General features: G+C 45.1%; 1 protein-coding gene across 3 annotated transcripts in view; it reads right to left on the bottom strand.

Annotated features, from left to right (window-relative positions):
- Ston2 (stonin 2) overlaps positions 1–22,026 on the bottom strand; it is a 142,497-nt gene that overhangs the window by 3,819 nt on the left and 116,652 nt on the right. For all 3 annotated transcript variants that reach the window (XM_031357405.1, XM_031357403.1, XM_031357404.1), the window contains 2 exons: positions 5,869–7,689; positions 454–656 (listed from right to left, as the gene is read on the bottom strand). In XM_031357405.1, the coding sequence (XP_031213265.1) occupies positions 454–656; positions 5,869–7,689 (2,024 nt within the window). The remainder of the gene's footprint in view (positions 1–453; positions 657–5,868; positions 7,690–22,026) is intronic.

Raw genomic sequence — 22,026 nt, forward strand, 5'->3', positions numbered from 1 at the left:
CCCCCCCCCCCCACAGTCTCGATCCCATCATCACTGTGAAACTATTGGCTTTTAAGTGTGCACTCTGCTGTGTTCTGATACACAACTCCTGTAGACAAAATATTTGCTTCCGCTTATCATGTTCCCAGTACTCCACCCCTTCCCCCCATTTCCAAGATCACTGTAAAAGCAGGAATCTTGCCACAGATGGGGAACAATTATTGCTTGGTCTCACTGTTCTTTTGTGTTATGATTCACAATGTCAGGTATTACATTCTCATCAGCCCCTTAATCTTTTTTTGCCTGGCCTCTCTCTCACCCACGAGAGATTATTTCACTAAAGTCAGAGCAGATTCATCCACAACTATGAATGTGAAGTGCCTTGGCATAAGCAGCGTTTGCTGGAAGGGGAGAGGGGAAGGGGTGGGGCGAACAAAGGGACTTGGAAACCACAGCCGGAAGCCCTCCCGGTACCTTGTAGCTGTAGTGTGCGGAATAATTGACCCACTTCCTGACATCCTGCTTGTCTTCCACAGAGACGGATCTCACAGCTGCTTTGGAGGCAGAAGTCGTGGGCATGCTGAACTCGACGTTTACATAATTGGCAAATCTGGAAGGCACTTCCCGGTCAGAGCCAAGCTCAAGGTGGCAAAAGAAACAGTGTGGGTGGCCAGAGGCTGTGACAGAAAGAAAGCATCCAGAGGTTAACTTCTTTGAGGAAAGGATGAAAAAGGGGAAAGAGGCTAAAGAGCCGCGCTGATCACAATGGAGGGCTGCGGGCGCTTGCTGAGGGTCCAATGATGAGCTTCCCTAGGCAGACATCAGGCTCTGGGTGCCTCAGACCCTTTCATCCAGTGCCTCTTGATAAATGCAGCCTGGAATACCAGCATAAGACCCACCATCCGTGGAGGTTGGACTGATGGTTCAGTGGTTAGAGCAATGGCTCTTCTTCCAGGGGCCCTAAGTTTCAGTTCTCAGCACCCACACGGCAGCTCACAACTCTCTGTAATTGCAGTTCCAGGGAAGCTGACACCTTCACACAGACAAACATGCAGGCAAAATGCCAACGCACATAAAATAGAAGAACAATAAAAAGAAATACCAAGGTGAGCCGGGCAGTGATGGTGCATGCCTTTAATCGCAGCACTTGGGAGGCAGAGGCAGGTAGATTTCTGAGTTCAAGGCCAGCCTGGTCTACAGAGTGAGTTCCAGGACAGACAGGGCTACAAAGAGAAACCCCGTCTTAAAAAACGAAACAGAGAGAGAGAGAGAGAGAGAGAGAGAGAGAGAGAGAGAGAGAGGGAGGGAGGGAGGGAGGGAAATGAAAACAAACAAAAAACAAACAGGAAAAAAAATCCATAATGTGAGAAATGGGCTTTTATGACAGTTTGGGTACAAGGGCTGTGGGGACACAGCACAAACTCTAAGAAAGGGGCTTGAGAGTGGAAGAATGAGCGGACAAGATTAGCGCTCAGCACCTAATGAAACATCAGCGGCCGCCGCCCGGGGCAAACTGCTCTCCTTTACAAGATGGATTCTCCTAATGGTGTTCTATATTTTCAGAGGTGCCTCAGGCATGTTTCTGTGGATGGGTGATGTATGAACGTGACAGAGTTATAGACAGTGCACACGAAACTGGGGGACACAGTGTACTGGATGAACCATTGCCTTAAGGTGGCTGAGGGCTCTGGGAGTAAAGCGAGCTGCCACGGGTCACAGCAAAAAGTGTCAGAGTTGTGACTGCGGATCATAACCCCTCTGTCTGAGTCATAATGTCATGGTCCCTGAAACATGGAGACCAGGATACAGGACGACCGCGTGTCGATGAGAAGTGGCAGACGACTACAGATAAACTGTGACGTGGCTTTGATTGATGCTATAACTCTTCCCTGCCTCTCCAAGTCAACAATTTCAATTTCCTTTATTGCTCTGGGCAGGATTTTTCAATCTCGGAGAGTCAGGGGACACACACCCTCTCTCCAAGGAAATCACTCCAGAGTGAGGTATTTGTTTTTCACAGATGTAGCATAATTTAATGGTTATTTCTAAAGAGTAAGGCTAGGATATTTAACCAAAAAATTTGTACTGGCTTTTAGGAAAGAAACAGGAATATATATCTATATTAATCAAAACTTGATGGTATCTGAAAACACATCTGTTCAATCTATTGTTTTGGGTGCCACAGACTAATTACAGAGCTTTCATTTGTCATTGGCTCTAGAACTGTGCTTCACACTTTTAAGCATTGCCCAATTTCGTTCTGAATGAGCTTAATAACCCTATCTCATAAAGGAGAAAAATTAGGTTTCTCCGACAGTGTTAAGTTAATTGCGTGAGGTCACACCACCATTAAGCAGCAGCGCCAAGAATACAACTCAGATCTCACTGACTCCAAACCGGGTCCTGCATACTTGGTGCGCTGCTGTGGAGTCTGTTCACTACGGTGTGTACACTGCTATGGAGTCTGTTCACTACAGTGTGTACACTGCTGTGGAGTCTGTTCACTACGGTGTGTACACTGCTGTGGAGTCTCTTCACTACGGTGTGTACACTGCTGTGGAGTCTGTTCACTACGGTGTGTACACTGCTGTGGAGTCTGTTCACTATGGTGTGTACACTGCTATGGAGTCTGTTCACTATGGTGTGTACACTGCTGTGGAGTCTCTTCACTACGGTGTGTACAGTGCTATGTTGTCTGTTCACTGTGGTGTGTACGCACGCTGCTGTGGAGTCTGTTCACTATGGTGTGTAAGGCCTCTAAACTCAGACAGGGACTTGAACATTTGTTTCTTTCTAATTAGCTTCCTTTGACATTTCTGGAATATTGAGAAATGGTTTCTCTTTTTTAAAAGGTGACTTCCTTCTCTGATTGTCTCAGAGCATACTCATAGGGATTCTGGAAGCCAAATCTTGTCCAGGATTCCTAGCTTCGGCTACTGACTGTGTAAGTGTGGTGGATAGTTGGGGCAAGACCATTTTAAAACTCGAATAGTTCAATTCATGGTTATAAAAATAAGCACATCTTAAAAAAAAAAAAAAAAAAAAGCACATCTATACATTAAGGTCTTTCTTGACGAAACTCAGCATTAAAATTCAGATTGACGTGACCAAGCAGTGGTGTTACACTTCTTTAATCCCAGCAAGAAATTAACAGCTGGCACGTCTTTAATCCCAGTATTTGAGAGGCAGAGACAGGGGGATCTGAGTTTGAGGCCAGCCTGGTCTACAAAGTTCCAGGACAGCCAGGGCTACACAGAGAAACCTGTCCTGAGCCCTGAAAGAAGACTCTAGTAAAGTAATAAGGGGTATGATTCACAAGAAGCCTGTCACTTGGCCTGAGTCTCCTGGACATTCACTGCTGGCAAGCATTAAAGAAGTATTTGCTGAATATCTGTTTGCTGTCTCCCTGCCCTCTGACCATGGCCCGTTTCTTCTGGTTAGCAATCCTTTTTTCTCTCTCTTAAAGGACAAAAATCCACTCCGGCAATATCTGCCATCTTGATTGCTCGGGTCACTTGTCAACTTGAGCCAAGTTGCCCAAGGACCAAAACTGATGACAAAAACAAAAAAAAAAAAAAATTGTTTCCATGGCTGTACTGAGGAGACGGCTATTAGTGTCTGTGACTAGCACTGTTTCCCAGCTATCTTTGCTGATGTCTACTGTAGCCTTTCCTTAGTTCAATGACTCATCCTGAAGACCTTGACTCCCGCCACATTTAAGGTCAGCCTTAACTAAAATCCTCCACACGGTACTTTTGAGCATTTTAAGTCACGTTGAGATTATTTGCACATATTGGGAAATTACAAATCTTTGTTTCCAGGGTGCAGATTATTTGAGGCATGTATCTGTTCAGCTTCATCTATGAAGAGGACCTGTGGTATTAAGAAGAGACCCTTGTATGTATGTGCCTTTGTGACTTCAGGTGAGTAATGTCATCTGTCAGATCTTAGTCTCTCATCTAAGGTCCCAGCTTGAAAGCCCAGTCCTTTCACCGTTCTCTCTTCCCCAGGGCTTTTGTGCCACAGGAGAACTCAGGGCTTCTCATTCCCACTGTCAAGTGAGATGGGCCTCGATGACAGAGGCAGCGAGTACCCTAAGCACCAGGAGAACCCAGTGCCGAGCACGGGAGGAAGGAGAAAGTCAGCATGGGGTGGAAGACTGTTTTAAAAGCCAGTGTAGAAGCAGGGTGGCCGCCCCAGCCTCCAGCACAGAGGTCTGACTGTCTCTTCAGCTTGCATTGCCACACCCAGTGTCTGACCAGAATGCCAGAGGTTTGCCTACTCCCCAGGCAGCCTTAGGAGTTGATTAGGTCTCTCCTTCTCTTGCTATCTCATCAAATTCCATTTAAGATATGATAATGCAACCAATCCACACTTGTAGCAGAACACCCTGAACACACGGCAATCAATGCTTTAGCAGAGGTAGTTTAAGAAGGCCTGGGCAGTTTCAAGCCAGGATTTTTTTTTTCTTCCCTTTTCTCTGAGTAGCTAATCCACTTTCCTTAACAGATGGGCATGGCTTATCGCAGACAAGAGAAGTGGTTGAAGGGCTTGTGGGATCACAGGCTTCCTGCGGGCCACTGAGTTCACTTTGACATACTCCAAAAATAAAGCTGTTACTGCGGCCTTGCCTTGTCGGTCATAAAGTCTTGCTAGGAACCCACTTCTGAACTCCCCCAGGCACAGCAGCACGGCCACCGGCTGTGAGCAGGGCCGCTGGGATGGGAAGTTTGTTTAAATCAAATGCTCTTCATTTCTGTCTGCTGTAACTTCAGCCCTTTGGATCTTGATGTCTTGGCTATTTAATCTCTTTTCCATCACAAGTCCTAAAACCAAACTCTGGGCCTGAGATATTATGACCGACAGTAGCTGGTTGCAGAAGGCTCAGTTCTCACATTATCCTGTTCGTATGACTGGGGATCGTCAGAGAGATCCCTCTTCAGAACCCACACATTCTGGGATCTGGGCGGGGACTGCCTCTAGCACCTCAGCTGATACTTTAGTGAGTTCCAGAAGAACAAAATGTCAACAGAATGTGGTGAACAAGTAAGGTGCTTTCACAAGAACCTGAATGTGATGTCAGGTAAAAGAGCCCCGTGTGGTGGCAGCTGCCGATAATCCCAGAGCTGGGGATAGGCTTGGAGACACGGCTCAGAGGCTGAGAGCACAGGCTGCTCTTGCGGAGAACCGGGGTTTTATTCCTACCACCCGCATGCTGAGTCGCGAGCCTCTGTAATTTCAGTTCCATGGGATCTGAAACCTTCTTCTGGCCACTGCAGGCAAGACATGCGCACGGTGCACAGACATACATGCAGCCCTAAGGCCCAGAAGTAAAATAGCAAAATAGTTAAAACCACAAAACACACAAACCACCAGGAGGGGAACAAAGACAGGTGGATCACTTGACTTACTGGGCAGACAATTTCGCCAAACTGGTAAATTGCGTTCCAGGCCACTGAGAGAATCTTTTCCCCAAACAGTGTGGCTAGCACCCTAGGAATGACATCTGATGACAGTCCCCAGCCTCCACGCATACGCACACATGCATTTGCACACATACCACACAAGAACGTGCGAACACACACGCACACACACACACACACACACACACACAATTCAGAAGCTGCCCTCGACAGCTATTTAGCTGCTCAGCCAAGTAGTTGGACAAATATACTTTATGGAGATGAGAATGGTAAGGCCACGAGCAGAACGGTCATGGTTATTACTGTACACGGACTTTTCTAGTCTCCTTTCCTCCCCTCCCTGTAACCACCACTTCCACCATAAAACATAGCTAAATGCTACACACAGGCCTACTGGGCTATATAGAAGGTTCACCCCACCTCTTAAGCAGTCTCAGTGGTTGTATCCAGAGATGAGAATCCCTACCTGAGTTCTTGTCTGGCAGCCGGTTTATCCTCCACACAATGGAGTTGAAGGCGTGCTCATACTTGGCCGTTCCCAGAGATACTCTCATGACGGGCTCAGAGCCAGAGACACCAGCAGAGCCAAAACTTGCCCCACGGTTCACTTTGGCTTTCAAAGACTTTTCCCCTAGAACGCTTTCCCTGCGGAAGTTTTTCACCCACTCACTGGGCACTGGGTAGCGGACCATTACGTTCTCACAGGGAACCTGAGTGAGAGGGTCGCGGTTGGAAGAGAAGCCGGGAGACATCCTCAGCCAGCTCTGCACCTCCACTTCTGCCCCGTTAATGCTCGCTGCAGTCCTGAGTGTGAAGGGCAAGGCCTTCTCCGCAAACACTGTCCTAAACCTCATTAGCTCAAACCGGCAAGCGTCCAAAGGGTTGAACAGAATAACCCGGGAACTGGTAAACACGTCCTCGTCCACGCACCCATGGAAACGGCACTCGTGGAGCTTGATCCACTTTGTGGTGGTGGTGGGCATGATGTCCTGCCGCGAGACGATTTCGTTCCCTTTGATAAGGATGTCATTGAGGCCCAAGCGGCACTCGGCGAGCCCAGAGAGGAAGCTCAGGATGTGGATCCGAGTCAAGACATGGTGCTGTAGGATCTGGTTGTCTCCTTTGCTCACTGTGCCAGTGAACTCATCTCTGACGTCCACTGTAATCTCCTCTTCGAGGTAGTTCAAGCCAACAGTGCTCAGGTCCATTGACAGCACTGGTAAATCCATGAGACGGTCCTGAACCGCGTGGATGAAGCTCAGGAAGTCGTCATAGTTGGTGGTGCCCAGTTTAATTACCTGTTCTCGTTCTGCTGCGTGGGCCACAGCGGGTTTGGGCTGGTATTTCTTCTTCTCCTTGTAAGTGACCCGGTCTATCCTCAAGCTATGGATCCTCCCGTTCTCATCATAGTTTTGGAGCCGGGGTTCTGACACCTCATGGCAGATCTCCAGCTTGAATTCCCTGAACGGCTTTTCTAGGCCTTGCTCGTAATACAGCTGCAGGTAACCGCTGTCTGTCAGTTTGATGTAGATTGGTCCCCAGTGCCTGGAGGACATGATGTTTTTCTTCTCGGGGATTCTCAGCATCATCGGCCATCCATCCCTGGGCTGAGAGAGCGCTGAGGCGGGTGAGGGAGCATCCAGGTCGTCATCGGGCAGGGCTGTATTGCCAACCGGGTCAGGATCATCAATTTGGAGTTGCTTGAGCTTTTCGATAGCATCAGGGTGGGGCTGGCTTTTGCCTGAATCATCAAAGCTGATGGCATCCTGGTAGATGACAATCAGAGAATCTCTTTGGCTTTTGCCAGTGGTACTGGAAATGGAACTGTTTTGGGAGCGCCGTTCCTGCTCTTCAAAGAAAGCACTGAACGGGTTGATAGGCGAGGGCTGTACGTCCTGCAGAGTCTCATTCAGGAAAGGATTGGTGGCCCTCCAGGGTGGGGCCTCGATTACAGAAGGTGGACGGTTTAAGGAGGAAATGTCCAGCTTTTGAACTTTGGATAAGTTCATCAACGTGCTCTTGGGACGGTCCCTCTTAAAGGACCCAGTTGAGTTGAAAGGTACATCTGGGATGGCAGTTGCAACAGATGGGGTATTTGGCTTCTTTGGAGAGGGGACTGGTTGCGAAGGGCAGCCGACTTCATTGTCTTCAAAAGTGACCCAGCTGGGGAAACGAGCTGTGGTCACTGGTGGAGCGGCAGGATGCCCATTCATGGCTGGATTGCCCGCCCACCAACTGATGGCCTCCATTTCTACTTCTTCATCTTCCTGGAGGGAGGACGAATTGTCTGAAAAGGAAAAGGAAAGACATGAGGAGCTGCCTTGAAGGACCTTAGAGTTACAGGAAATTAAAACTGGGGAGGTAAAGGTTTCTAGAATTTTATCTAGAACCCAGAGTGAATTCCCAAGCAGTGTATTACATGTCTTGAGTGCATAAAGTTCCTTGTTTGCACACAAGTCTCAGGATTTTGCAAGTGGCATGCTGGAGGGGCCACCACATTAAAGGCAGTAAGAACACAATGGCTTTGTCAAAACAGATGCACTAATATGGCTGTTTCTGCACATAGCTCTAAGGTGTGTGTTCTTAATTTATAAACATTGAAATGATTCTCCTATGTGAAATGATACAAACGGACTCTTTAAGGAATAACTATATTCTTAAAATGAACACTTTTGTGACTGTCAGAACATGGTAGAAGAATGGAGCTGTGTGAGGGAAATTCTGAGTTCTCAGTGAGAAAACTCCAAGAAAACAAGAGGAGAGTTTTATGACCTCAGTTTTCTCAAAGCATGGAATTGTTCTTGGGATGTGTATGTGTGTTCCTCCAAGTGTAGTGAATAGGAGGGAGTTTACTTCAGCTGTTGATATTCATTTGCATCTATGAAAAAACACATTTCTGCCACATGCATCTTGTCCTTATAATTATATACAAATTAAACTCATGAGAACTTTACTCATTTGATCTTTCTTAACCCTTAGAGTATAAACTGTCTGATGCTCTGAGTAAAGCTGGCCATTACATGAGACTTTAGGTTCCTTTCTCCCAAGGCCCCACTGCCTTCAATTAAGCACCCAGTGGAATAATACCTAGCCATTATAGTGTTTACAAATTTGTAGTAATATGAGGAAGTGCTCATGAAATAATCTCTATTTTTTCTCTAAAATTTCCATCTCTGGGTTTATGTGCTTTATAATTTAAAAGGTTATTACAAATAAAATTCTGCCCTGCCGGGCAGGTGGTGACACACACCTTTAATCCCAGCACTTGGGAGGCAGAGGCAGGCAGATTTCTGAGTTCGAGACCAGCCTGGTCTACAGAGTGAGTTCCAGGACAGTCAGGGCTACACAGAGAAACCCTGTCTTGAAAAACCAAAAAAAAAAAAAAAAAAAAAATTCTGCCCTAACAGGGCTTTAAAGGAAGGGAATAAAGGATTCGGGTTTTAATCAGAGAATGATCAAAACTTGGGTAGCGAATAAGTCCCTAAGTGCATGAAGAAGTTGTGGGAAGGGAGACGTAGTCTTTTAGCAAATGTTCAACTGTTTACTGCCTGGATGAAGGAAGGAGCTTTGATATGGTATAGCTCTATTTTTCTAGGTGTGTGTGTGTGTGTGTGTGTGTGTGTGTGTGTGTGTGTGTGTGAGAGACGCCAGACATTTGGGATCAACTTGAAACTGACATTTGTGTTTTATGATTGTCTTGCTGATCCTTCATGCATATTATATCCAAGCACACTGAACCAGCAATGCTGCACATAACTGCACATAATTACACATGGAAGGGATAGCTGACTTGTTATCCATTCTTCCAAGAAATTTACTCAAACTGACAGCAATTCCCTTACTTGAAAGGGTCATTTTGAAAGCCCTGCATGGGGGCATAAACCTGTAACTCTAGCACAGCTCAGGCTAGGGCTAAGAGGAAAGGCCCTGTCAAGGCAGACCTTCCTTCTGAGGCTGAGGAAGGTCTCAGGAACATACTTGCTTGCCTTGCAAGCTCAAATATTTGAGTTCAAATCTCAGAATTCACACTCTAAATACATATAGTAAAATAAAAGATGAACGGCACTTAGGGACAGACAGACAGACAGACAGACAGACAGACAGACAGATACACACCATTTCCCATTTTGAAAAGGCAAGACAATTATGGTATGCATACACACCTATCCAGAGCTGTCCCAGAATCTAGTGAGCAGAAAGCACTCCTTGTGTATGCACACTGCAGAGATGAGCCTCTCTTTCAGATGTGCTTTTGTAGACACAGAATTGGTTTATTTACTGGAGGGAGAGGGAGTCAGGGGAGGAACAACCTAAGCTTACCCTATGCATTTATTAAACATGACTGTTTCTAATGAAGGATAAGGGGACCATTGTGGTGTCCTGTGAGAGACAGTAACTTCTTTGAAGCAGTCTCCCGACTCACAGGAGTCGCAATGTGGCTGCTCTCTGTGAGACAGCATCCCCACCCATACAGTCCTTTGCTGGCCATCGTTGTGCCCAGGGACATCCTTTCTGCTTTGAGCTCATCCCTACTCACTGGCTGAAGACAAACTAAGTCCTGTCCCTTTGGAGGGTGGCTTTCTGCCAAAATTGTTTATACTCTTGCCAAGAGGTTGATTCCCTTCTGTTGGAAACCTTGTCCCCAAAATAGTCCTCATCTCCTGAGACAAAAGTTAAAATAAAAAGAGGGGGCGGGGGAAGAAAGGGCTTTTGTCTCTGTTGAAGATTATTTTCTTATAATAAATTCCTCTTCAAAACCAAGTTATTTAAAGTTCTAAATGTTAGGAACTGGAGCGTTAGAATCAATGTGCAATTTCTTTATTTTAGTGCTGACAACTGAACTCAGATTCTCATTCATGATAGACACACTACTGCTGGACTATATCTCCAGCCCTCAACACACACACACACACACACACACACACACTCACACACACACACACCCATACCCCCCACACACACCCCAACACACCAACATACACAAATCAACACACACACACCAACACCCCAATACACACATCAACACACATTCATACACACCAACACACACATCAACACATATACACACACATCAATACACACAATAACACACACACACACACATACCCCAACACACCAACATACACACACACACACACACCAACATACACAAATCAACACACACACCCCAACACCCCAACACACACATCAACACACACACACATCAACATACACACACACAACACACAACACACACACACACACACACACACACACACATACCCTTTTTTTTTTAAAAGTGACTTAAGAATTCTTACATGAATTCACCCGGGAGAATAACAAGACAAGTTTGTCACAATGTACAGAGGGGATGTTTATCATGGTAATGTTTAGACAACTGAAAAACTGTAAACAATAAACATTTCAACAACGGAAAAACATTCTGTAAACTCTTAAAATGGAACGCCATGTCACCCTTGATACAGTGTTCAATGCAAGTTTATTCACACAGAAGGAACCATCATGGGCTGTTGAGGGAAAATCAAGACCCTACAATATGAATTTGAATTGCTCGTGTTTTAATTATGTATCAGGATCTTACTAAGTTATTTGACTTCGGGTACATCTTTAACGTGTGTGTCTCAGTTTTCCATCCATGGATTTAGGAAAATATTAATTCCTACCTGATAGGCCAACAGTCGGTGGCTGCTCTTCCATTACTAACAGAAGAATATTTTTCATTTAAAAATTTAATGTGTCTGAAAACACACATTAGGTAGGGTACAGTGTTTCATAACCCTTTGAAGGCAAATGTCTTATGGAGTAAAAGCAAGATTAAAAAATAACAACACCAAAAATCCCTTCAAAACAACAATATGATAATGCTTACATAAAAACTTGAGATGGCTCATTGAGTAATGTGTCTGTCACACAAGTGTGGAGACCTGAGTTCAAATTCTGAGAGCCCAAAGTTCAGTAGCATGCGCCTATAATGCCGGTGCTCCTAAGGCAAGATGTGGGTGACAGTCAGGCTGTGGTATGTGCTATCTTACAGAAAGCAGACAACTTTGCTACAGCTTGGGTTGAATAAGCCACAGTTTTTTTTCCAGTCTAAAACAGGCAAAAGCTAATATATTCTTGGATATGAATTTAACTATCACCCACAATTCCATTTATTTAAAAAAAAAAGTCAGCATTTGGTTTAATTACTCTCCCACTAGTTACTTTAAAATTGCTTTTGGTATGATATGATTTGAGTGACTGCTAAACCAGGGCCACATTTAAAGACTGATTCCCAATCTGTATAAACTATAGGAGGATTGCTAAGGTCCCAGAGATTTCCAATATCTTTGCTGACACCAACTAATGAGAAGCAGTGCGTTCTTTCAAGGTTAAGGTTATACAAGATCGCAGGGACTGGACCACCAACCAAATAGTACACTTGGAGAGACCCATGCCTCTGGCCGCATATGTGGCGGAGGATGGCCTTGTTACACATCAGTGGGAGGAGCGGCCCTTGGGCCTGAAGGGGTTTGATGCCCCAGTGTAGGGGAATGCCAGGGCTGGAAGGCGGGAGTGGGTGGATGGGTGGTGGGGCACCCTCACAGAAGCTGGGGAAGGGGAGATGGAATAGGTAGTTTCTAGAGGGGAGACCTGGAAAGGTAACAACATTTGAAATGTAAATAAAGAAAATATCCAATAAAAGGAAAAAATAGAAAAACAAAACAAAGGATTTTACAAGATTAAGTGACCCACTGGTGACCACGAGGACGGCCTGCAGAGAGAGTGGAGAATTAACAGTCTCACTATTTGGAACACAGTAGACATCCTGCTACCCCCAGTTGTTAACCTAATTCATTAATGTAATTTCTACCATCATGCAGAACACCTACTTGCTGGAAGAGACATGAGCCAAGAGAGTCTCTGCTGTAGGCTTCTCAGCATGAACTATAGCCATAGTTATAGAAGAGAGCATCCCTAACCTGCCTCCAATAAGCACTAGGCCCTGAAGTAGCCATCGAGTCACCGGTGGTGTGAAAAGAGAAATGGAGCATTTCTTAGAGATAGCAAAACTTAACTTCAGTTTGCCGAGAAGGCCGTGGCGTGGTGGTTTGAAGAAAACTGCTCAGGGACTAAAGAGATGGCTCGGAAGTTAAAAGTTCCGTTCCTGCCAGCCGCACGCAAGCTCACAACCATATGTGACTCCAGCTCTGCGGGTTCTAATATTCGCTGGCTGCAGGTCCTGCACTCATGTGGTGCATAGACATCTGTCAGGCAAAACATATACACACAGAAAATAAAAATAAATACACCTTAAAAAAAAGAGAGGACTGCCTCTCCAGTGAGATGGGAAGTCATCTTGCTTTAAATTTTCATTAGTCATTATTTCCTTAGTGCTTGCCCTGTAAAATCTGATTAACTTCCTCCTTTTCAGACTGACAAGAGTTATGTGGACATAAACTTAGGGGCTTTGTCCAATTTGGGAGAAAGATGGTAATTGAGCAAAGGCTAACATCTCTCATATAGAAGTCGCTGGGCAGAATGTCACCCCAGATCACCCCAAAGGTATGAAGGTATAAGGACAAATGAGTTACTCAAATGAACTTCCCAAAAGAGCTTCTAACTTTATAAACTAGAGTGAGATTATTCAACTCTGCCTATCCAAAGTTCTGGCCAAGATGGGATGCTCTCATGTTGGTAAAGATACCTGGCTAGACATTTCCTGAAAGCAGGAAACAGATGCATTAATGTACCACTCAGTGCTTAATTAACAGACTGTGCATCAAGACATGGCTGTGGCATTGGGTGAGTTAGCACACCTTTAATCCCAGCATTTGGGAGATAGAGACAGGTAGATTTCTGAGTTTGAGGCCAGCCTGGTCTACAGAGTGAGTTCCAGGACATCCAGGGCTACACAGAGAAACCCTGTCTCGAAAAACAAACAAACAAAAACCAAAACAAAAAACAACAACAAAAAAAAATCTTTCACTTTTGTTTCCTTTTAAAAAATAGCTGTTTCTTAATGTTATAAAGTACTAACTAAATCATCTACTAAGTTTGCCATTTATAGACAAACTATAGTGTATTTGCCAGGGTCGTGCGTCATATAACCTCACAGAACGGCCTTTTCTTATATCTCTTGGCTACATACCTGCTGTCTAATGAATCTACTGAATCTGTAGCAATGGCGAGAAAGCATGCCCATGAAATTATAGCCCATGCTGGGGCATCATTAGCTTTACAGCAAACATCCTTTGAGTCAAATGGTTAAATCTGATATTCACCAAACATCAGTTGCTTTCAGTAAAGTTCTACAGTTCCTGCAAGGTGCAGAGAAAGACCACATTAACGTAAAGAGCAATACAAATGTGTGTGTTGGGGCATTGCTTTGCTTGCCTGCACCCTTTTCCTATGGATTACAACTTTATAACTGCCCACTAGCGTGGGTAAACCGGCCCCTGGGGGCATGAAAGCAGGAGAGCTGACCTTACATCCTGCTGATGGGGGTACTGAGTGGTCTAGTTGGAGTAGAGCTCCCTCTGGTAGTGTGCTACAGGAGAGCCAGGGGCTGATTATCCTCGTGGGCTCAGCTACCACCTTGGCTCAGATCCAGGGCTCTGAACTGGCCCACCCCAAAATCCATATCATCTGAGAACAGTTGGAACCTGTGAAAGAGGCTGGTCCAGCTGTTCCAAAGCTGCAGGACCTCCACGACACAGAGCAATAAGAGGATAAGCAGAGGAGTCCCAGTGAGGATCCAATATTGAGGGTGTCACAGAAGCCAGAGATCTCTAACCAGACCAATGACTCATTGTGATGAACATTTGCAAGTGACGATGTGTGGACGGAGGGATATACTGTGGGACACACTGACACACTACAGCTTCCATGATGAGACGTTTTCTATGATTATTTGTTCTTGTTGTTGTGTGTTTTATTGTGGCGGGGGTTGGGGGAGGTTGCAAGAGTGAACGGAGGATATGAGGGGACAGGGAGATGAGCAGAATGGGGGTGCATGATGTAAATTCACAAAGAATCAATAAAAAGTTCAACAATGACAACAACAAAACTAAGAAGTTTTTCAACCATACCGGGGATACTGAAGCTGGAATTTGGCTACTTTGTGGGTTCTTTTTTCTTCCATCCTTCTCCACCTTTCCCCATCCCTTCAACCCTACAACACTAGATAGTAGAGAAAAAAGGACAGAAAGGAAAGGGGGTTAAACGATCAGTAGACTACTTCCTGCTGGTTAGGGCCATTGAGATCCTTGGAGCAAGTTTGATCTGCTCTGTCAGGATATCTAATTTCTGCCTTTTCTTGTTTCTCCTTCACACGTGACTACTTAACAAACCATGACCAATAGCAACCAACCAACAACCCACCATGCCTCTCAGGGCCCTAGCATTAATATACCCTCTGAAAAGTCTCCAGAGTTCCAAATATCACACAATCACATGAACTGTATGCCACTGGCAAAATAACCTTCCTGTGTGAGGCAAATCCCAGCCAGCTGCTGGGAACAATCTGAAGCAGCCCCTTATCCCACACCCGGGATTCAAATGAAAGTGCATTGCTATTTCTGTGTTCTTGTTTTTAAAAAAACCAAAGTTCCCAATACAGATTATCAAAAGGGCCAGGGATTCTTTCTATCTCTATCCACGTGATGGGTCCATCTGACTATGAGTATGGTCCTGTGGTACACTCTCATTAAGAACTGAAATCATGTACTACAAGCAGAAATTTGAGAAACGCTTATTTATTTGGGTTTAATTTATGGTCTTGGGTACATTTAATGTTTTTTCCAGCATTTGAGACCCTGAGACCCATTGTGTGAGTGGCCTTCCAGGGGATGGAAGAGAACGGATAGCCAGTCAACTGACTACAGGCTCCATGAGCAAGTCCCCAAGGGGACCAGCCAAACCTCTCACACCACGGGATGCTCAAGCCCTGTCTAGAGTATTGATTTACAGCAGCGTGAGGCAAACAAATGACAGCTTCAGGCCACTAGATTTGGGGGGTATTCTGTGACAAAGCATAAGTTGACATTTCTTAAAGCCTGAGTGTCCAGCCTTCCTGCTTATTCTACACATTACTATGTGTACAAATTATTAGAAATAATCATTTAGAATAATTATCAGAACAATACTAGAATAATCATTAGAACAAATTATTTTGTGCTTAGGTGAGGTGGCTTCTGCTCCTTGTCATGTAGGCTCCTTAGCAGCAAAGTCACACAGACAGATGAGAAGATGCTTGTGGGATCTATGGGTAGATAGGCATTCTTGTTAGAAGCCTTCAGACTTGTCTGGCTACCGGGCAAAACCATTTCAGCTTCAAAATACTGGGGCTCACATGTCCCACTAGACGACAGAAAAGTTCTATTATTGTTTGAGCAATACAAAATACACACTAGAAACTCTTAAGTTTAAAAGTAATGAGCCTTGTTACTGTACCAGAGATTCTTTCTGGGAAAAGAAATCAATCCCTTTAGCCTGGGTGAACCCAAGCTGATGTTTGTCAAGTGGCTGGGAAGATGCGCTCCCTGCTCATTCATCTCTTGGCTCTGTTTTTAAAAACAGGAGGGCCTTCGTTCCCTCCAATGCAAAGTGGAGATTCTCTTAAATTGGCGGGGGGATTCCATTGGTGTATTGTGTGTGTGTGTTATATGAAAATACCATATATAAATGGTAAGTATTACATAAGTATTTGGTATTATTACTATTATTATTATTATTATTTTTGCTTTGAGTCTGTGAACTCTTGGGAGAAGATCTTAGTGAGAGGCATTTAGCATTGGAGGGCCTTTAGTAAAGCCACAGAGCAGAGGATTTACGTCTGGTCTCAGCTCAGCTGGGTGCTCTTGTGCCAGTATGCTCACCATAGCATGGAACAGTTACCATCTCTGGTCTAGCCTGTGCGGTTGTTTGGAAGTAATATGAAATAACACGCATCATGGACTTGCTTTTCTTCATTCACAGTGATCAAGCACTGCCCGGCTAGCTCCAAGTTGCTATTTGGATGTCAAATAGTTTTAGGTTATAAACAAGTTTCCTCTCATTTATTTTGTTCAATGAGTCAGACCCAGGTGGGCAGTTATAGCATCTTAACAGACAAGCAGAAAATTTAGAGAGCAGGCTTATCTGGGAAACTAGTAATTTAAAAGTATTCTTGAAATAAGGATTTATTGGGTCTGGTGAGAAGGCTCAGTGGCTAAGAGCACCAACTGTTCATCCGAAGGTCCTAAGTTCAAATCCCAGCAACCACATGGTGGCTCACAACCACCCATAATGAGATCAGACACCCTCTTGTGGTGCATCTGAAGACAGCTAGAGTGTACTTATTTATAATAATAAACAAGTCTTTAAAAAAGAGAAATAAGGATTTATTTTAAAAGTATATTAAACTTGTCTACAGCTATGGATCTGTGATTATAGGCTGTGTTATGTAATGAATCAAAGGCACTATGGCCTTTTTGAGTTTCTTAGAGATCATGAATATTTGGGGAGGGAAGTGAAGTCAGAGGGGAGCAGGGAATGTAAGAGCACATCCATGGATCTTATACACCCCAAACCAACAGGTACCACTTAATGTACATGTGCCAGTCCTTAGTGGTTTGGATGTATGCACTCCGCCGATGTGCAATGTTGGAATCTAAGACCCAGTGTGACAGTTTTATGAGGTCAGCCTTTAAGACCCAAGTCGGTCCTATGAGCTTGGCTCTCAAGTACAACACAGGGCTCTTACAGAAGGGTTTTGGGCAACCACTAGGCCCCTTTGCCCTCTGCTTGTGAGCACCAAAGTGCTCAGGGTGCTACGCTGGAGGCAGAGACTAGCATCTCCACCAGATGTCGAACCTCTGGCATCGGCATTTTGGAATCCTTGGCTCCAAACTGTCAGAAACAAATTTCAACTGTTAATATTTCTTCATCTTTTTTTTTTTTTGGAGTTACTCCCACTTCCCCGTACTGAGCCCAATGAGGTGTTCCCAGGACCCTGCTCCTCCTGCCCACCATCTCTTCCTGACTGCTGCTTCCATCACACTGCTATGAGGCTGTTAGGTTGTTATTTGGGTTATGGGATCCTTCTGGTACTGCACCAAGGCCTGGGCCTTGGCTTGACCATTCCAAAGCCCTTCACAAAGCCGTTTGGCACACACACACACACACACACACACACACACACACACACACACACACACGGCTGAAGGTTAGCTCCTGGGGTAATAGCTACATGGCTAGATCGTCTTCATTAAATGCTTGGTTCCCAGTCCAATTGTAAGCAGCTCAGATGTGACAGGCAATGGCCTCAGTGACCCAGGCATTTGTGTCCCCATATCCAGGGCTTTGCTGTTGGCTTGGTTTAGCACTTGCATCAAAGCCTTGGGGCACATCATGCCCATGCCTCTTAACCCTGACCTGCTGTTAATATTAAAAGCACCGTTTAACGTACTCTGACTAATACTAACTCAACATCTGTCCCTAGGAACACAGGGGTGAGTGTGCTTTTGCTTCAGTTAAGAGTGGTTCAGGGGGGATAGAGAGATGGCTCAGTGGGTAAGAACACTGACTACTCTTCTGAAGGTCCTGAGTTCAAATCCCAGCAACCACATGGTGGCTCATAGCTATCCCTAATGAGGTCTGACGCCCTCTTCTGGTGTGGCTACCGTGCACTTACATATAATAATAAATAAATATCTTTTTAAAAGTCATGAAAAACCCAACAACAACAACAAAAACAAACAAAGAAACAAAGAGTGGTTCAGGATTCCAGGGCATTGAAAGTAGCAGTGTATTCACATTCAAACTCAGTTCAAAGCACAGTGGTTGTATACATGTTCCAAGTCACCGTGGTCTAAAATCAGTAACATTTTCTTCCTACAAGTATATAAATATTAAATTCCTTAACTCTTAAGGAACAAAGTGTAGAATATTTGGAAGGCATACACAAATACAGACATACATATAGATGATGAAAAACACCTAAATTTGTGATGACTGATGTCATAAGTGCAGTGTGTTATATTCAAGCTATATATTCCATATACAAATATCCAAAACCACACGTGAGGGACGTATTCTGCAAGTGTAGTTTTAGAGCCTGCGTGCTAGGCATGGTGGCAATGTTTCTATGACCCCACCATTTAGGAAATAGAATCACCAGCCATGATATGGCCACCTTCAGCTACGGGCAAAGTTCAAGGCCAGCCTGCACTATATGAGATTCTGTCTCAAAAAGCAAAGTGAAATACACACTGGATGGGATTTTTTTCATGGGACAACATTTAAAAAACAAGCCATGCAAAGACAGAATAGAAAAGGGGCTGCTGGCGGTGTCTGATTAGTCTATTAGCAGACACATAGGGTCCACTGAACATAGGGTGGAGGGCAGACCATGCACATATCAGTTTTGGTATGTACGTGCAGTATTTGGCCTCCTCTGTGGGATCATGTAGGATATAGGAGAAAATAACAAAGTAGGATCCTGGGTAAAGGATGAGCGATGCTGGTGGACTGGTTTAATGAAGGGAATTTGGTTCCCGCTGACAGGGAAAGGCAGGCGCTTCTGTAGACAAGGTGAGGACATGCTGTTTGCAAATCTAAAGCTTCTTGCTCAGCTGTGACACACTGGGAAATGTTGACCGACTATGGCCTTCTCCTCTTTAAAACAGTAGCCTTGTGCCCTATACTTGGTTGGGCATTTGCTAGGGATCATCTCGAATCTCCTTTGCAGCTAAACACGCAGCAGAGCACTCCGTAGTATCTGTCCCCTCACCTCTGCAAATGTGACGGAAGTCAAGCTAAGCCTAGCTGAACACCTACATGCCAGGAATTCTGTCCCATGAGAAACCTCGATGGTTCTGTTTAATCCTGAGACATCTACCCGGGACAGGCCCTATTATAACCATGTCCAGGGATGGGGACACTAAGGCATGGAGGTTCAGTGATCGGCCAAAGTCACACAAGGAGAGAAGCTCATATCTGAGCCAAGAAAGAATGACATTGCAGCTAGCTTCTGTAACCTCATATGCATGGTGTTGGGGGCTACAACTTAGTGTCGCCAGGACTGGCCAACCTCAAGCAACTTTCTTGTTTTCTTTCATGGGGGAGGATGAAGGGAGATGAGAGACAAGATCTAATGAACCCTGAGGTGGCCTTGAACTCCCTGGATAGGTGAGGCTATGAAGTCCTGATTCTCCCGTCTCTACCTGTGTGCTAGAATTGCAGGTGTGCACCCCACTTCTGGCATCTCTCTTGGTTTCTGAGTCTCAGTCTTTTACTTTTACAGAGAATAGTAACTTTTACACTGAAAAACTGATATGAGGCCCAAGCGGGATCTATGGACACTGTTTGTAAAATTCCATATAAAAACAGAATAGGTTTTTTTTTGTTGTTGTTTTACCTTTTCTTTTAATTAAGGATTTATTTTATGTATTGTAGTGTTTTAGTTGCATGCGTGGATGTGTAATGCATACATGCCTGGTACCCACAGAAGCCAGAAGAAGGTAGTTGATCCCCGGGAACTAGAGGCAACTGCAAGCGGCAGTCAATGTCCTTTACCACTGAGCCATCTTTCCAGTGCCTCCTGCCCCCTTGAAACAAGGTCTCGTTATGTAGCCCAGGCTAGATTTAAACTGGAGAGTCTCCTTCCTTAGCTTCCTAGTGCTGAGAGAACAGGTGTGCATCCAGACCGGAAGCTGGATGATCTCTTAGCTTAAGAATATGGGCTGGAGAGATGGCCCATCAGTTAAGAGCACCGACTGCTCTTCTGAAGGTCCTGAGTTCAAATCCCAGCAACCACATGGTGGCTCACAACCACCCGCAACGAGATCTGACGCCCTCTTCTGGAGTGTCTGAAGACAGCTACCAGTGTACTTACTTGTAATAAATAAATAAATCTTTAAAAAAAAAATATGTAAGCTGGGGGGCAGTGATGGTGCACGCCTTTATTCCCTGCACTTGGGAGGCAGAGGCAAGTGGATTTCTGAGTTCAAGTCTAGCCTGGTCTATAGCGCAAGTCCCAGAAGAGCCAGGGCTACACAGAGAAATGCTGTCTTGAAAAACAAAAAACAATTAAAAAAAAAAGATGTTCATTGCAATATATATTAAGATATTGAGACCATCTCAATATATGCAGAAAATTATCTATCTATCCAGGAATGTGCCATTAAAAAGGAAAACATAGTAATGTTATTTGGACAGGACTGTGACTTTGGCCCCAAGGTGGGGACATTAGAGCCATGGACAAAACCCACTGGAACTGCTAGCAAGGAAGAGACACTTCCTTTTGGGGAAGAGGAAATGAGCAATAAAGGATTTATGGCTCTCTAGAGAGTAAGTTCCTAGTCTACAAAAGCAAAGTGCATCAGCTGTAAGTAAGAGCTTACTACCTGTCTGTATGCCTCATACCACCCAGAGTCCAGTGTGAGAGATCACGGAAGCCTTGACAGCGCAGGGTGGCCAAAACCCCACAGTCTGGAAGGCACACTTAGAAAGTCGCCGTGAATGCCAAGCCTGCCCTTTAGAGGTTGGTGGCCCTGCAAGCGGAGTTAAGTCCTGATCTACACCTTGGTCACGGTACACATCGGCATGCTCGGCCAAGGGAAAGCTACAGAAAAGCCCATTGCACTTCACTGTAATCAGAGTATCATCCAGGAAATCAACAGTGACTTGCCAGCTTTGAGATTTCCTGCTCAATCAAACAGGGCTTGAGCCCTAACCGATGGCACAGCCCTGTGGACTGAGCAGAGGCTGTCTGAATCTCAGTGGCTTAGGAGAGAGTAGCATAGGACATGAGAGAGCAGCAGATGTCCCCCTATGTATCCACTCAGAAGCCTTTGCCTACCAGCTCACAGCAAGACTCATCCTAAGCAGAACGGGATGCCCGTCTGCACATGTCGAGAACGGAAGCTAGCAACAGATATTAAGTCACTCAGGGAGCCGGCCTAGTGAGGTAGGACCAAAATAGCACAGCTTTCTCCATACAGGGGGCTCTTCCTGCAGAGACTTGAAGGCTCGGGTGCACCTAAGATTTTAATATAGATAGCCAGCAGCATTGGTGTGGTGCACCTAAGATCGCATAGCAGGCTACTACTGCTGAATACTTAAGTGTTTCTAAAATATGAGCTCAGAATCTGTAAGCGAGGCTTACCTGGCTCTTTACTGACCTCCCAGTCAAACAAGAAGCAGGAACATGCCCACGATGCCAATCTCTGCCAACCACATAGCTTAATGACCATGGTGCCAACCTCTGTCAACCACATAGGTCTACATATGTGCAGCTGACAAACTGATGGCAGATGGGCGTTTCTGGTATTGAATCAGTGGAGCAAATACCCCACATAGCTCTGTGAGGTACAGAAGACACAGAAGGGAGTGGGGCCTTGTACCGTGACCGTGCCATGGACAGGCCGTGTGTGCTGGAGCCACTTAACTAAAGGACCCCCACTTAGAAAATGATGCCTTGTAGGATGTAGTAACAGCTGGAGATAATGTGGACCAGCGCGTGGCTAGTGCCCTGCATAGAAGGGACATCTAATAAACACCTTTCTGCAATTATAATTAAAATCATGCACTGCCAAGCAGTGGCTCTGACTGAGTGGGAACAAGAAGATAACAGATTATGAGCTGATGGCTTCTGTTGGAG

This window comes from Mastomys coucha, unplaced genomic scaffold, assembly GCF_008632895.1.
Source record: "Mastomys coucha isolate ucsf_1 unplaced genomic scaffold, UCSF_Mcou_1 pScaffold6, whole genome shotgun sequence".
Taxonomy (NCBI): Eukaryota; Metazoa; Chordata; class Mammalia; order Rodentia; family Muridae; genus Mastomys; species Mastomys coucha.